This window comes from Rhinolophus ferrumequinum, chromosome 27 (assembly GCF_004115265.2).
Source record: "Rhinolophus ferrumequinum isolate MPI-CBG mRhiFer1 chromosome 27, mRhiFer1_v1.p, whole genome shotgun sequence".
NCBI classification, from domain to species: domain Eukaryota; kingdom Metazoa; phylum Chordata; class Mammalia; order Chiroptera; family Rhinolophidae; genus Rhinolophus; species Rhinolophus ferrumequinum.
Window position 1 is genome coordinate 15,062,855 of NC_046310.1, and position 16,553 is coordinate 15,079,407.

At 34.1% G+C, this 16,553-nt stretch overlaps 1 protein-coding gene across 1 annotated transcript in view; it reads left to right on the top strand.

Annotated features, from left to right (window-relative positions):
- The window catches only part of AHCTF1 (AT-hook containing transcription factor 1), a 72,542-nt gene that overhangs the window by 29,013 nt on the left and 26,976 nt on the right, over positions 1-16,553 (top strand). Inside the window, exons 7-20 of the mRNA XM_033099403.1 lie at positions 1,081-1,165; positions 2,124-2,274; positions 3,545-3,677; positions 3,771-3,952; positions 4,387-4,448; positions 5,250-5,378; positions 8,345-8,435; positions 9,864-9,953; positions 11,681-11,821; positions 12,473-12,577; positions 13,379-13,472; positions 15,063-15,186; positions 15,348-15,404; positions 16,243-16,389. Coding sequence (XP_032955294.1) covers positions 1,081-1,165; positions 2,124-2,274; positions 3,545-3,677; positions 3,771-3,952; positions 4,387-4,448; positions 5,250-5,378; positions 8,345-8,435; positions 9,864-9,953; positions 11,681-11,821; positions 12,473-12,577; positions 13,379-13,472; positions 15,063-15,186; positions 15,348-15,404; positions 16,243-16,389 — 1,591 coding nt within the window. The remainder of the gene's footprint in view (positions 1-1,080; positions 1,166-2,123; positions 2,275-3,544; positions 3,678-3,770; positions 3,953-4,386; positions 4,449-5,249; positions 5,379-8,344; positions 8,436-9,863; positions 9,954-11,680; positions 11,822-12,472; positions 12,578-13,378; positions 13,473-15,062; positions 15,187-15,347; positions 15,405-16,242; positions 16,390-16,553) is intronic.

Below are 16,553 nucleotides of genomic sequence, written 5' to 3' on the forward strand. Positions count from 1 at the left end.
GAGCAGTCATAGATGAAGCCAGAAAGATTATGTAGGCCTGCGTAGGCCAGCATACGGTAGGTGTTTAAATTTGGTCTGGCTACCCTAGACCAATTAAATCAATTTCTGGTGGTAGGACCTAAGCATTTGTAGGTTTTCAAAGCTCCTATGGTGATTTAAATAATAAGCAATCAAAATTGAAAAACACTGGCCTCAGAGAGAATGAGACTAAGTAGAGAAAACAAGAGGGCAGAGAACTGAGCCTCGGAGACATTCTATACTCAGACATAATTGGAGATTGAGAACAAGAGGGCAGAACAGCCAGCCAAGGACTAAGGATAGTGTAGTATGAGGAACATTAGGAAGTGTGGCATCCCGGAAGCCAAGTAAAACAAATGCTTTAAGAAAGAGCAGCTAGAATAACAATTAAAATTCAGACGATATGGCTTTGAAATCTGTGCTCTTAATACTTACTGCCCTCTGTACTAGAGTAGTACAGAGTTGGTTTGGTATCTTTGCTTTATACCCCCATCCCTGTTGTATCCCCCTCATTTTCATGGTACATGGCAACATGGTCATTTTAGGTAGAAGCCTCAGAGTCTAGAGGAAGAGACCGGAAGAATGAGCTCAGGACAAGGAGCAAAGCAAAACACCTTCAGGACCATTTTCTATAGTTGCCATGGTATAATTCTGTTTATATTCTAGTATTTCCCAGAACGTGGGCCTGCTGCACCTAGCTGCAAAGGAAGCTGGGAAATATAGTATATTTTAGGCAGCCGTGTACCTACCTAATTAAAGCATACCTATTGAAGAAGGGGAAAAAGAATACTGGGCAAACAGTTATAGTCTCTGCTACGTAAGGTGTTACCTAATGTATGCAGACAATATTAGCTTAATTAAAATCAATAAAAAATTAACAATCAGTTTTTGTTTCAAAGGACTGCATTTTGTGAAAAACAGCCAAATAAAACTGAATTCTTAAACGGAGCTTAGTTTCGTCAATATTGTATGCATACTAAATTTATTTGGACAGGAAAGAGATGCTTAATATATTAATATGATATTTAGTGTTTCTCCTCAGCTAATTTCTGCTTCTTTCAGTGAAGGGGATGTTTTGAGTTTGCATCTACTTCAGCTGGCATTTGGTGATAGAAAGTGTTTGGCATCAGGACAAATCTTATACGAGGTAAATGGTAATGGTAATACAGCTTATTACCATTTGGTTCATTGTTTATTTTAATTTCTGTTTTAGGATATTAAGATACTGAAAAGTTATTGATATGAATACTGTATGCATGATATAATGGAAAAAGTATTAGATTAGGGATTAGGAGTCTAGCTCTTTTACCAAGGCAGCACTATTAACTTCTCCAGGTATTACTTGCCTCTAAAATGAGGGAATTGGACAGTACTGAAGCTTATGGCCTAATTGGTACCCAGGAAAAATAAACCCACTTTGATGCTGTAATATATCAAGCAGTAAACCATGGGGTGGCTTTATAAACAGTCTTGCCATTTAAAATTAATTGTAAAAGAGGGTAAATGCATCCAGCCTTTCAGATTATTATTTTTCTGGCTGAGTTCTTGAGAAAATAGTGGGGTGTTGCTAATACCTATATTTGATGAACCCTCAGATTCCATTTTGTAGAACAGACTTTCTTAACCTAATGTTTAAGGTTACAGGGATGGGAATCCATTAGTCCCTGAATTATGCCTTTTTGTGGGGAAAGTTTTCATCTTTTGTCAGATTCTTAAAGGGATCGATGAGCAAAAATAATTTAAGAACTATTGTAGAACAAGAATTTCAGTGAGAACACAGGAGTAGGTTTGCTGGCAGAGAAAGAGAGAGAATTTTGATGGTTAGTCCATTTTACAGTACAACTGATAGTACATGAAGGTTCCCATGTTTGATACCAGCTTTAGAAGATTTAATAGTAATATTTTTGAGATACTAAATCTAACGTTTTATGCTGTGTGTAAAATTTTAGAGCCCTTTTCAGTCATATGTTCTCTTCAGGGTTTAACTTTTTTGTTTTCTTTGTATTGTGTGAAAAATCTTTAAACTCAGAGAACATTTAATTTTAGAATGACTTTTCCCTTAGAATCCTATTAAGATAAAGCTTTTTGTACATTTTGTGTTTCAGGGGTTAGAGTACTGTGAAGAAAGATACACACTGGACCTCACAGATGGCATGTTTCCTTTGAGGGAACAGACTAGCAATACCAAACTGTTGGGATGCCAGAGTATAGAGAAATTTCGATCTCATGGTGACAGGGAGGAAGGCATGAATGAAGGTTAGTTGAAAGTACATCACGTGAATGCTTGATTTAAGATTTATGACATGTATTGGTTTCTAGAGTTTTCACACTCCTGGCAGTTAAAATACGGAATATGGAATTTATCTAGGTCTGTATGAGATAGTGGGTATTTCTTGTTTTTCAGATTACTGCGTAGAACTCAAGAATTGAACAGGTTAAGGAAACAAGGGATCCTTGTATTTTAATCCAGCTCTTAAAACAGACAAAAATAGTTACTCGTTTTGACTAGTATAAATAGTCTCTGAATGTTTCTCTGTGTATTTTTTGAGACACATATGGCAGACATGCCTTGGTTGCCGTGATCTTTTTCTGTCTCCTTTAGTATGATCCTTCTTCCTGGTAAATATCCTGGCATAGTAAAAATTGCATAGATTTTAGAATCCAACAGGGATTCAAATCCCAGCTCTATCACTAGTTGTGACCTTTGACAAATTAGTTATTTTTGAGCCCCTGTTTCCCCATCTGGGAGTGACATAATGCAGTTACATCTTTTGCAAAGTGTGGGTGTGAGGATTAAATATGCTAATGTCATACGTTCATTCAGTTCTGGGAATGCTCACTAGAGCCTTGGTTGTGTTTGTGTTCTTAATCGGGATTGATTCTCATGGTTAGCTCATTCACGCCAGAGATGTCTCTGTCCGAGTCCCCACACCTGTTAGTTTTCACACCCAGACATGTCAAAACCTCATCAAACTCTTTTTATTCCCCACTTGCATCTTTTTCTATTTCCCGTCAGTTATGTCTCTTATTTTTACTTTCCTCTTTCCTTCTATTGATACCTGTTACTTTGTTCCTATCTTTCAATTCCATATCCACTACCCAGGTTCTTGTCTTTTTCCCCCTTTACCATATCTAGCTAGATCAGTCTTTCTCAATCACAGACCTTGAGTTAAGCCTTAAGGCCTAAAGGCATCCGTTTATAGTATTGATATTCTCTGGTACTAGCTATGAACCATTCTTGGGAGAATATTCATTTACTTTCTACTTCCTCCTTCTAATACCTAAAAGTTGCCAAAATATTAACTGAAAACGAGCCAGGATAACTTATCTGATAAGTGCTTTTTAATAAGGTCTTCTTGAAATAGAAATAGTCAAGATACAAGTGAAAGAATCTCGTCTTATAGAATAAATAATAGAAATGTGTTTTGACAAATCAAATATGACTATGAGAAAATCCTGCTACAATTTTATTTAGGGGATTTTACTTTGAGATTATTCTATTTTTAAAATTATCGTTTCTCTTTAGTTCAGTCACCTGAGACCAGTGTTTCAGTCTTTACCTGGCAAGTGAATATATATGGACAAGGAAAGCCTTCTGTATATTTGGGGCTTTTTGACATAAATCGTTGGTATCATGCACAGATGCCTGATTCATTAAGGTATGATATATACTTCGTTTTCTCTCTCGCTCTCTCTTTCTCTGTATGTGTAGCAGTTCAGTGACTTAAAATTTTTGTAAAATTTTCTTTTAGATCAGGAGAATATCTGCATAATTGCTCTTATTTTGCATTGTGGTCACTGGATCCTGTTGTAAGTACAACTTCTCCACATTACATCTTGGATGTATTGGTTCATGAGAGAAGTTTAAGTCGAGGAATTCCGCCTTCATATCCCCCTCCTGAGCAGTTTTTTAACCCAAGTACTTATAATTTTGGTATGTATTTTCTTAACGTTACTTTTTGAGAAAAATTACATGCAAGAAATTATGTACATGTGTGTATTGATGTGTAGTATGTGTATATGAATGTACTGTTACCTTATCTCTTTGTCAGTTAATATATGGATAACTTAGGAAATTAATTTGATACACTGGTATATACGTGAGAAATTTAATACTGCTATTTTATAAAGAAATTACCACTATTTTGAATTTGCTAGGAAAGATTAAATATTTCACATTTAATACATTTGTGATCAGGTTTGGTATCTTATTAGGCTAGAAATACCTAGAAAAATTATTTTAAAATGTATTATATGTAATAATTTGATACCTTACCTAGCAATCTGTAATATGTAAATTTTGTTGTATTAATGCCATCTCAAATGTAATATGTAAGTGGATTTGTTAAATTTTTTTGTTTTTTTTAGATGCCACTTGTTTGCTAAACTCAGGAGTTGTTCATATAACTTGTACTGGCTTTCAGAAGGAGGTAGGTAACGACCGACAAGGTGAATAGCGTTTCTTATTGAACTCAAGTCAGATCATGGATTTAAACTTTATTTAATGTAACTATGTAAGCTATTGTTGCAGCTAAAATGGTAGCTTCTGCTAGGTTAATAAGAGGTATTGGGATGTTTTTCGCAGCTTTCTGTAGACGTTAGTTAGTTACTTGAACTCCCAAGGAAAAGAGCAAAGTGGGTCAGTGCTTTACCACATCCCTTTTTTATCCTTCCTCTTAATTCTCCTCTTTCTTCTCAGAAAGCTTATAAATAAATGAAGTAATGCAAAGAAGGTACCTACTAGCACAGTGGTACAGTGCCTGGCATAGAGTCGATTATATGTTGAAAAGTACTTTTCCAGGAAAACATGAAGTGACAAACCTTTTAATTGCTAATCAACTAGATGTAGATGAATGCCATATTTATACTTCATATCAGATCTCTTTTGTACTAGACCAAGAGGAATAAACTGTAGGGGTGGGTGTGTATGTGTGTCAACTTCATTAAGATCTGTCACCAAGTCTATCAGCTTTAGAGAAGGTCACATGGTTAAGCCACCTAATACTCTGTCAGTCGTAGTATTTATAACTAGCAGACATTGGTTTAGCTCAAGAACCTATAAACCCACTTCCTTGCAAGAAGTACAAAAAATGTGGTCTTCCCCAGTTTCCATTTTAGTGTTTTTAATTTTATTCAAAATGTTAAGTGTAAAGTAGGGTAGTGAGTTTGTTAAGCATTCTTAAATGTGGTTATTTGAGTAGTGATTGATACCTGTAATTGATCTGTTACAGACTTTGACTTTTTTAAAGAAATCAGGACCATCTCTCAATGAAGTCATCCCTGATGGTTATAATCGCTGTCTTGTGGCTGGCCTTCTCTCACCAAGACTTATTGATATTCAACCTTCTAGTTTAAGTCAGGTTAGACGATTTTTAACTCCACTGTTTATTTTGCATCATGTGTTGTTATCTTTCTGTTATAATAGAAATATCTTCGATCTGCAAAAGTAGGTTAAGTAGTATAATGTCCAGTCTGCATGATAGTAGCTGTGGTCTTAGATTTGGCTTAAAATTCATACTCACAGGACCCAGTAGGCCATAACTTGGCACCAGGCTCACTTAGCTGTGAAGAATGACATAGGACAGGAAACATATCATGGCTGCATCAGGCATGTCATGAGTAGAAGTTGTTATAACAGTCTTGGGGCCGTTTTCCAGCCCTCAGAGAGAATATCATAGATGCAGGAGAACAAGATCTCATGAGTGGAAACCATACTGACTTAGATGAATTTCATGGTCTGTAGCAGCAAAGTGTGGTCCTTGGTATTGCTTCGCTGGGAAATTGTTAGAAATGCAAGTTCTTGCTTCCTACCCTGGAGCTACTGAACCAGAAACTCCAGGTGTGGAGCCCAACAATCTGTGTTTTAATAAGCCCTGGATGTAATTCTAATGCAGTGTTTTGAAGAACATTGCTCTAAAGAAACAAGTATCTTATAAAAGCCTATTGTGATATTTCCAATTTCCTGCAAAACAAGAGTTATAGGACTCAGACTGAGTCATGGAAGCCAAAATCTTAACTTCCCAATGGATATTTATAGTCCATTCACAATTTTCCTAGTCCTAATATATTTTAACCATCAGGAGACATTCTCACAATAAATAGTGTTGCCTGGTGACGGCTCATAATTCACATTTATTTTAAATCAGTATTTGCTAGTAAAATATGCTGGAAGAAAGTAAACCAACGCTAGGTCATTTTCCCATGGATAAAGAAGAAATGTTTTATTAACTCTTTCTGCCCAAATAGTGTTTGAATTGAGTGATTTAAATACTTATAGATGCAAAACATAATAAAGTGGTGAAGAAAGCCTTTTAAATATTCGATGAAATGTAAATATTGTTGCTCATGGTTTAACACCTACATTTGGCATTTAATACTTAATTTCATGGAAACAAAAAGAAACACTCAATACTGTTATCATCAGATTTTTTGCTGTTCTTTTTCTTCTCTGTTTATATGATTGTATCTGTGTAAATATTACTTACTACCTAGTCATGTAGTGATCTTTGTTAACATTTTTTTTCCTATATAACTTTTGTCTTTTCCTGGCTTTTTCAAGTGGCCTTTTTAAAAAAAACAAACAAACCTTGCCTAAGCTATCATTTACACAACCTTAACTTTTTCTTCTTAGTTTTTGCTCGTTGTGGAACTGCATCAGGCAAATGTTGACTATCAGTTGATCTTCTGTTAGCTTATCTTTACTTTCCCACTGTGTGTCTCTTTTGCCTCTGGTTCTACTTTCTCTGGGAGATTTCTTCCCTTTTTTTTTTTTCTATTAGATTTTTTAAAAATTTGGATCTAATTTCAAATTTCTGTGAGCTATTATTCTTTGATCATTCTTTTTTCATAGTAATCTGTGCTGTTTTATGGATGAAATATCCTCTATATATATGTTTAAAGTTTCACTTTAGGTTCCTGTGTTATTTCTATTTTCTCTGAAGTCGTTTTTTATTACTTCATTCTTTCTGATGTCAGTGGCTATCCTCAAATGTTTGGTGGTCCTTAGTCATCTGTTTATATATAAAGTGAGTTAGTAACAGATTTTATAAACTCTCTTTTGTGTGGGTAGAATTCCTTCAGAAGCATCTTTTAGGGTGATAGATTGGATGTGCACCATTTCAGTAGGGAAACCCCATATATTTTCCGGGGCCATTCAGTTTTTCCAAAGATCTATCAGGCTGGCCTCCACAGTTCTTTGCTGCAGGGTAACAGATGGGTGGGACTCTCTGTTCCATATACCACGTTTTAACCCCGTTGCCTGTTTTCAATCCCATGTTTGACCACCCTTCCCCCCAACTTTGCTCTGAAGCTGGTTTCTCCAAGAATTCAGTCTAATCGGATTCTGAGAGCCAAACTGACTCTATTCTCATCTGTAGTTCTCCTCTCTGGGGACGTGAGGACATGGTTCCCTTCACACTGCTAAATAAACCACCTTTTCTCTATTCCTTGACTACTTTTCAAAAATTCTGTTGAGCTTATTTCATAATGCCTTCTCTTTTTCTTGTCTTTGTTGACTTATACCTTTTTTACTCATGATTTTTAAAATAACAGCTTTATTGATATAGTATAACTCATATTCTACAATTCACCTATTTAAGTGTGAAGTTCACTGGTATTTAGTGCACTCATGGAGCTGTGTACCTATAATCACATTTTCATCACCTCCCAAAAAGCCCTGTACCCATTAGCAGTCACCCCTTTCCCTCCCTCCTCTCCCCAAGCCTTTCATAACCACTAATCTGCTTTGTCTTTTTAGATTTACTTGTTCTAGACATTTCATATAAATGGAATCAAATAATATATGGCCTTTCTTTGACTTAGTATAAGGTTTTTAAGGTTCATTCATGTTGTAGCGTATATCAGTACTTCATTCCATTTTATGGCTATATGATATTCCACTATATCAGTATACCACATTTTATTTATCCATTCTTCATTTGATGAGCAGTTTTGGATTATTATGAATAATGCTGCTTCGTAGAAGTTTTGTGTGGATGTGTGTTTTCATTTCTCTTAGGTGTGTACCTGGGTGTAGAATTGCTGGGTCGTATGGTAATTTTGATTTTGAGGAACTACCAGACTGTTTTCCAAAGTGGGCTTTAACATGTTACATTCCCACCAGCACTGTATGAGGATTCCAGTTTTTTCACATCGTCACCAATGCTCATTGTCTGTCTGCTTGTAAGCCATCCTAATGAGTCAGTGATTTTTAAGCCTTTAAAATTTTGTATTCTGAACTAGAACTTGCTACCTCTGAGTCTGTGATCACATATCCTTTCTTATTTCATTTTTTTCCTTTCTTTTTTTTTTTTCATACATTGATTAGGAAGAACAGTTAGAAGCTATATTGTCAGCAGCAATCCATACAAGTTCTTTGGGACTTTTGACTGGATGTATCAGAAGGTGGATCACAGAAGGTAAGATTATGAGTTTTAACAAAAATTACTTCTGTATTTTTTAAATCATCAGTTCACTGTTTTAGGGCGTTTTTTTTAAGTTAAACTTCCTTTGGAGATAGTACGTATTTGTAAATTCAGATGCAGTTACAACACAGTTGTAATGCATAATATACAGAATGATCCTGTGTACCCTTCACCCCATACCACCACCTTCACCCCGATGGTAAGATCTGGCCACACTCTGAGATAATAGCACATAACACAGCATCACAATCAGGGTCCCCATGGTGCCCTTTTACAGCCACATCCTTAACCCTGGGCAGTCACTACCTCCTCCCCTTCCCCACCCCTAACCCATGCAATCACAACTCTATTCTGTATTTCTATGATGTTGTCATTTCAAAAATGTTCATAAATGGAATTGTACAGTATATAACCTTTTGGCATTGGCTCTTTTTCCTCAGCAGAATTCTCTAGGGTTCATCCAAGTTGTGTGTATCACTCTTGTTTTTTACAAACACTACACACACATTATTTTTGTTCTGAACCATTTGAGAATAAGCTCAAGTGATCATGCTTCTTTACCCATAAATGTTTCAATATTATATCTGTCTGAAAACAAGAACATTCACTTACAAAACCACTTTGCAGGGGTGGCCTGATGGCTCAGTTGGTTAGAGTGCAAGTTCTGAACAACAGGGTTGCCGGTTCATTTCCCACATGGGCCAGTGAGCTGCGCTCTCCACAACTAGATTGAAGACAAAGAGCTGCCATTCAGCTGAGCTGCCGGAGGGGTGGCCAGATGGCTCAGTTGGTTAGAGCGCGCGCTCTCAACAAGGTTACCTTGTAGGACAGTGACTTGGAGCTGATGGGCCCTGGAGAAACACACTGTTCCCCAATATTCCCCAATTAAAAAACAAACAAACAAACAAAAAAAACACTGCACCTATAAAAATTAAGAAAATTAACATTGATAACATGCAATTATCTAATCTGCAGAGCTTACTGGAATTTCACTAATTGTCCTAATAATGTCCTTTGTAATATTTTTAGGGAGGAGGAATCCAGAATTTAATCCAGAATATATATTGGTATTTAGTTGTCATGTCTTTAATCTCTCTTAATTTGGTATAATTCCTCAGCCTTTGTCTTGCAAAAAATTGACATTTTAAAAGAATATAAACCTGTTATTTTATAGACTGCCTTTCAATTTGTGTTTGTTGTTCTTTCCTCCTGGTTAGATTCAGATTCTGTAGTGTTCACAGCAGTACAACATGTGCTGCACTCAGGATACATGATGCCAATTTGTCTCCATTGATGTTGGTTTTTATGTTGCTCACTTGGTTAGGGTGGTTTCTGTCAGCTTTCTCCACAGAAAAGTTACTCAATTTTTTGTTTGTAATTAATAATCATTCTTTATTTTTTTCTTTCATATTTACAAATAAGAACAACCAAATTCTGCTGCTAATTTGCGCTTTGTTCTTGAGTGGACATGGAATAAAGTGATTCTCACAAAAGAGGAATTTGATAGACTGTGTAAGTATTATATTAAAAAACTAATCTTGATTTATTTTTTAAAGTAGATAACAATAATTTTTGATCATTTTGAAGTTGTAAACTCTTTAAAGAAGTCCCAGAAGAAAATTTTTTTTACACTACACACTGACAAAATTATTTTTGACCACGATTTTGCAGTAGATTGTTAAATTGGCAACATGTCAATATGTCCACAATAGCAATTTTCACAATTTTACTTTATGTATCTTTTGATCTTAGGGGTTTAATTTACAAAAAATGCTAGTGATTGAGTAAGGGGAATATGCCAGTTAACGTCCGCAGGCTCCTCTTACTTATTTTTTATTTAGAATACTTATAAGCATAAAGAAGTTTAATAGCCGGATAAAAACTCATCTTCTCTGCCTTCTAAGAGATGTCATTATCAGTCATGCCAAGTCATTTTTCTTCTTGACAGTCTTATTAGTCTGTTGTACACTTTGAGTTTTCAGGTATCTAGTGAATATTAAAAATCCATATGCCCAATTAGTGCAAAAATAATGTTAAAGGTAATACATAGTTGCCCTGTACATGAAAGTAAAATCTAAGTTTATTTAGAAGTATGTTTTTATTTTTATTATTGTGTCATTATGAATAAACAAATGGAGTTTTAAAAAGATTTATTCTTAATAGAGGATTTTTAAACCAACAAAATTGTATAGGAAGACATGGGATTCTACAGTATTTTTAGAGTACACTTAATAAAATTACAAACATGAAGTAAATAATTTTAAACATTTAAGTAATCAGAACTGTTGGAAGTTTGGAACACTTGCTAATTCAGAATCGGTAAAAACTATTTTTTTTTAAAGGAAAATGTTTTCAGGGCCAATTATATAAAAAAGACAAAATTAATTCAACTCAGTTTCTAAAATTATATGCCTTTATTATTCTTGAAGCATAATAATGAGGAGTTTCAGGGTTGAACTTGGTAATAACTCAGCCATTATTACTGCCTTGAGATTTATTGGTTAATGGAGTTTTTTTTTAATGAGAAATAATTAAAATACAATATAAGTATTTTATATGCATTGGAGGTAAAGCAAATAATTTGATTTGGGAAAGGATTTAGAAGATATTTGTTTTCAATTATACATTAAATATTAATGTAATTATACATTAAATATTAATGGAATCAATTCTTATCAAAAAAGATGTAACCAATACCAACTTAAATACCCTTTCCCACACCAAAAAAAAGGATTTGTAAACTCAACCTTGAATTGGAAATGAAAGGACAACTGAGTCTACAGTGAATTATAACATGCCTATAATTTTATTATAATAAGTCTTTATCTGAGTCTTGATTTTAATGTTTCACTTTTGAAGACTGGAAGTATAAAAAAGAATTCTTAGAAAATATTAATTGCAAAACAACATGGTACATAAAAGATCTAATATAAAAGATTTATTTGAAAGAGAAACATTTAATGACTATAACTGATTTCTAGTGAATCTGAAGTTGTATCTCTTATCACCTTCCTCTGTGCTCACACATTACTTATCTCAATCTACATTTTTTAAAAATAATAATTTGTATCAGTGCTTTTAGTTTCCTTGAGGGTATTTGCTATTTCAATTTTGTCTTTGTAAATCTCATAATGTATGGAAGAATTTCTCAAATAGGAATTTAAGAAATTTTTCATTTGTGAATTTAATTAACTCAGTTTTACTGTGTTAAAACTAATCATGTATTTTATCCTTGAAAGGTATGCCATTATTTGATGGTTCGTGTCGTTTCATTGATCCACAAACTGTGCAGTCTGTCCAGCAGTGCCATTTGCTTCTCAGCAATCTTAATACAGTCTTAAGCTGTTTTGTAGCTATGGCCGAAGAGATCACTGAAAGAGGTGTGTGTACTGTTTGTCTTGTATAAATGATTGTTTTATTAAATTTTACTTCTTCAAGAAAGAAGAAATTGCCTGTGTCTTAGATGGATCATTGTGCAAAGAGGCCATTATTTCTCAAATGCTGGGGGTTTTTTAATGAAAAGCCACAGAATGTTATTAGATGTACTATGGACCCGTGCTCAAATAAGCTTGGGAAATTTGGAAGTTAAACTTAATGACTTTAAAATAGTGTATTTCCAGCAGAATTTCAAATTTTAAATTACAAGTTTTTATTCACAGAGGTCATTGTAATTTTTTCCCTCTGTTTTACCATTTAAACAAAACCGTTAATTTCATTTAAAGACCTGGTGTGAACAACCTATATTAATGATACTATGTAGTTTGTATAAATTTGACTTCTGAAATTAACTAAATGGAGGTATAGCTAAGATAGAAGCATATTTACCTAAATTGTCTACTTTAATCAGTGAATTATTTATTTTTGCATTTTGAAGATTATTTTTTCAAGCAAAGTTTGTTAAAAAATAATACACGCATTATAAAAAAATCACCAAGTGATTAGTTTTTGAAAACTTTTGAGTGTCTTGATTTTTCATTTGTGGTTGATAAATTGAAAGTTAAACTACTGATGTTTAACTCTTTTTTTTACAGATGTTATGGACTTAACCAATAAGTATATGGTTTCCCAGCTCATCTGTCAATATGCACAAGTGGTTCTTTGGTTCTCTCATTCTGGGCTTTTACCAGAGGGCTTAGGTAAACTATTTACTTAATCTGTAAATATTAATTGAAACATTCTTAAATCTTTATAATTTTGTTGTGTTCTAATGTTTCGGGTTTCCTTTCTTCCACCACCTCACTTATGTTTTCTTCTTATCTTCTTTTCTTACATTCTTCCTTACTTTGTATCTTCAGTGCCTCACCCCCTACCTGAAACACAGGTGTTCCATACGTGTTTATTGGATTGACTAACATTTAGAAAGAAAGAATATTTGACAAAACATGGCTTCTGACTCTTCATTCAGTGATATCACCAGCTAAAATTAAGTCCATGGAACTATGGGTTTTATAATCTAATTTTCCAGTCCTTTTTATCTGTATGGGTTCTTTTAATATGGTTATTAAATAATTTTATTTGCCATCATTTAAATACCTCCTTTTATCTAATAATTCATGCCAATACCAAGAATTAGAGAATTTGACTTTTACTGTATTTATTTAAGCACACTTTTAAAGCCTCTAACTTCTTGCATCTCCAGGAAATACATTAGATTTTATTTAAATGTGCTTCTGTCACTGTGCGTAATTTCTGTTAACCTTATTCTTTCATAATTCTCTTAGTATCCTTATTACAGATATTCATGAGAGACTCAATTTCTCATGTGTGCATCTCTTAATAAAGGGATGTGTAGTACTCTTTTATTACTTAAATTTAGGAAGCCTATAAATTAAACAAAAATATAAAATTAGTAAAATATCAGTATGTATAACCTAACTATTGTTGGGATATTTTGGAAACATTACTAGCTTTTTTTCCAACTCTTAAAATAAATCTAGATGATGCTGTGATGTTGTCACGGTTATGCTACAACTACCCTGTAATTCAGAACTACTACACCAGTCGTCGACAGAAGTGTGAGCGTTTATCAAGGTATAGTACATCCCGAACCTTCAAAAAACATTGTAAAAATTTCTTCTGTAAGAAGTCAAAGCTTTCCAAGATACAACAGAATTCATCATGTTACAAAATGATTAAATGGTGGGGTTCTCAGAAAGTATCAGAATTTGTTACTAGCATTACTATTTATAGTTGTAATGTTTGCCTTGACCTGATGGTTATACTTTTATTACTGAACTTGAGCTTAGCTATTCATTATTTCCTATATAAAACTATTAATCTTGATTGATTTATTAGATTCTATAATTTAAGCATGTATTTTTTCTGAGAATTCTTATTCAAAAGGACTAGAAGCTACTCTTCGTCAAAAAAGCATAAAACGGGCGGCCCAATGGCTCATTTGGTTAGAGTGCGAGCTCTCAACAAGGTTGCCGGTTCGATTCCTGCATGGGATGGTGGTCTGCGCCCTCCACAACTAGATTGAAGGACAACGACTTGGAGCTGATGGGCCCTGGAGAAACTCAGTGTTCCCCAATAAAAATTAAAAAAGAAGAAAAGCATAAAACATATCACTAGTTATTTTATATTCTTTCCATTAACGGTTGGATTTCAGCACTTGGACCACTTTCTACTGTTTTTGTTTTTGTTTTTGTTTTTTCTCATTTCCTTTGTCTCTCTTTTTTTAAATACATGAGTGTTAGCCTAAGTTAGCTCCTTTGAAATAAAAAAATAGAAGAAGAAAAAGTAGTGTTTGTAGCCTTGGCCCTAACTCTGGTGTCAATAGTCTTCTTCTTCAAGTTGGAATGAAAGAATTGTAGAGCAACATAACAACATTTAGAGCAATGAATCACAAACATTGATTGATTTCCGGATGGTTGTTTCAGAATCACCTAAAGATCATATTTAAAATGCTGTGCCAGCTGTACTTTTGGTGCATGACAAGTTTTGGGATCCAGTGCTTTAGAATAACTAATTAGGATAGTGAACATGGACCTTATTAAGTGTATGTCATTGAGCGGGTTTGCTAAACTTTCTAATCCTATTTGTCACAAATTATAAAGTCAGTATAAAGACTAAATAATAATATATGCAGAGCACCTCTTATAGTACTTGACTCATAGGAAAAGCTCAGTAAGTAATAACTGCTGTTGCTGTTAATATTAGACATTGAAACGGGGACAATATGTGCTTGGCACCTTGTAGTGCTCAGTAATATATTTTTGAAGGAATCACCAAGGTTAAGAGACTAACCAGGGGATGAAAGTGAAACTATAACTCTTTGACTTGAGCTGCAGTATTAACTATAGTGGGCTTCCATGCCCTTTGGTAGTTTGCTCAAGATGGTAAAAAAATAGAATAACCTCAGGCATTTGGCTAGCTCGACCACATTCTTCCCTGGGACCTGACCTTCACTCACTGGCTTCCTGACAACCAAACTTGAGGCTTCCTCAGGCTTTGTCTAACTAACTCCCCTTGATGTCTGGGGTTCTCATAATGCTAAATGCAGTCCTATTCTCTTCTCCCTTTAATAGTTGGGATCATTACTTCAAGAGTTTAATGCTTATTGTTTTGATGATAATTACCACTAATATTAAATAATCCTTAATTTTGCTCTTATTGCAGAGGGAAGTGGAACCCTGATTGCTTGATGATTGATGAGATGGTTTCCCGGTTAGGAGATAGAGTTGAGAAATTGTGGAAACGGGAAGAAGGAAGCACAGGAAAATATCCTCCCACTAGTCTACATGTAGGTTTGCAGTAGCATGGTATCACTTAAGGACTCCACAAAGTTGGGGGAGAGGGGAGGTATGCTTAGCTGTATTTTTAATACCTGGTACAGGCTTGGGTAAAACAAGGAGCATGAATGAATTGAGTATATAAAACACTGAATTTTAATCTCTTTTATAGGCACTACTTGACATATATCTACTAGACAACATTACTGAAGCAGACAAACATGCTATTGTATCCTTCAGAATTTCATCAAATAAGTCATGTATTACCAAAATTTTAAAATTTCATAGTAAGAACCTTATACATCTAATCTTGATTTCACATTTGAATTCTTTTTAAAGGAAGGGTTCTTAGCCTTGGATCTGTTGATTGTGTTTTGATGATCTATGCTTAACCTGAAACTAAGCAAAATTTTGTTTTATTTTCTAGGACAGGGTCCTAGAAAAATAGCTTTCATCAAATTTTCAGATGTGTCTGAGATACTCCCAAAGTTAAGAATAACTGTTCTAAAACATTGTTGGCAAGTAGTCATTCTCAATGAGGTTAATTTATGTGCTAAATCTGAATACGTTATAAGTTAGCTTAATATTACCTTAGACATTGTATTGAGCCCTGAGGTCTTTGCAATAAGATTTTTTTTTTTTTACTAATGTCAGTTATTAATCTAAATGTGCATAGTTCCATTCATAATTTATAATATGCATGACACGTTTGCGTAAGCTACCAAATTTTGCTGAATAACTGGAATTTTGTCTGTAGCTTTGTTTATTAAATTTGCTGAGCTACTGACTTCATGAAGAAAGTATGTTTTAATTCATCTCCTTTGTGGTGGTACTTAATACCTAGAATGAATGAAGTTGGTTGTAGGATTGGCAGTACCACATTCAATAAAACTACTTCTATAGCTGGATATTCATAATGATTTTCTGCACTCTAAAGTCTCTCAAGCCTCTTTTCTGCTATGTTCTGTTATAAAATATATAAGTTTTATATATAAATATGTATATTTATATGTATAAATACATATGTAGAAGTTTTTGTTTATTGTCCTTAATCCTCTTTTTTAAAGACCATTTATTTGCTACTTGATATTATGTATTCCTTCCCAAACAAAACAGATACTTGCATTGAATCATTTTCAACTGCCTTTGCCATTTCTTGGGACCAGGTTAAACTTACTCAAGGGTTTTGGCTGATAGATCATAATGACTCTGAGGTAAGTTAGTTCCCTTAGAATGTGAACTTTCATAAACTGTTAGGATTTAAGAAAACAATACAGAACTGGATTACATTTCATATTAAAGATGACACAGTCTACATCTAGAGGCACTTGAAGGAGTCAGGTTAATCAGTACTTTGATGAAGCACTATCTTAGGCAG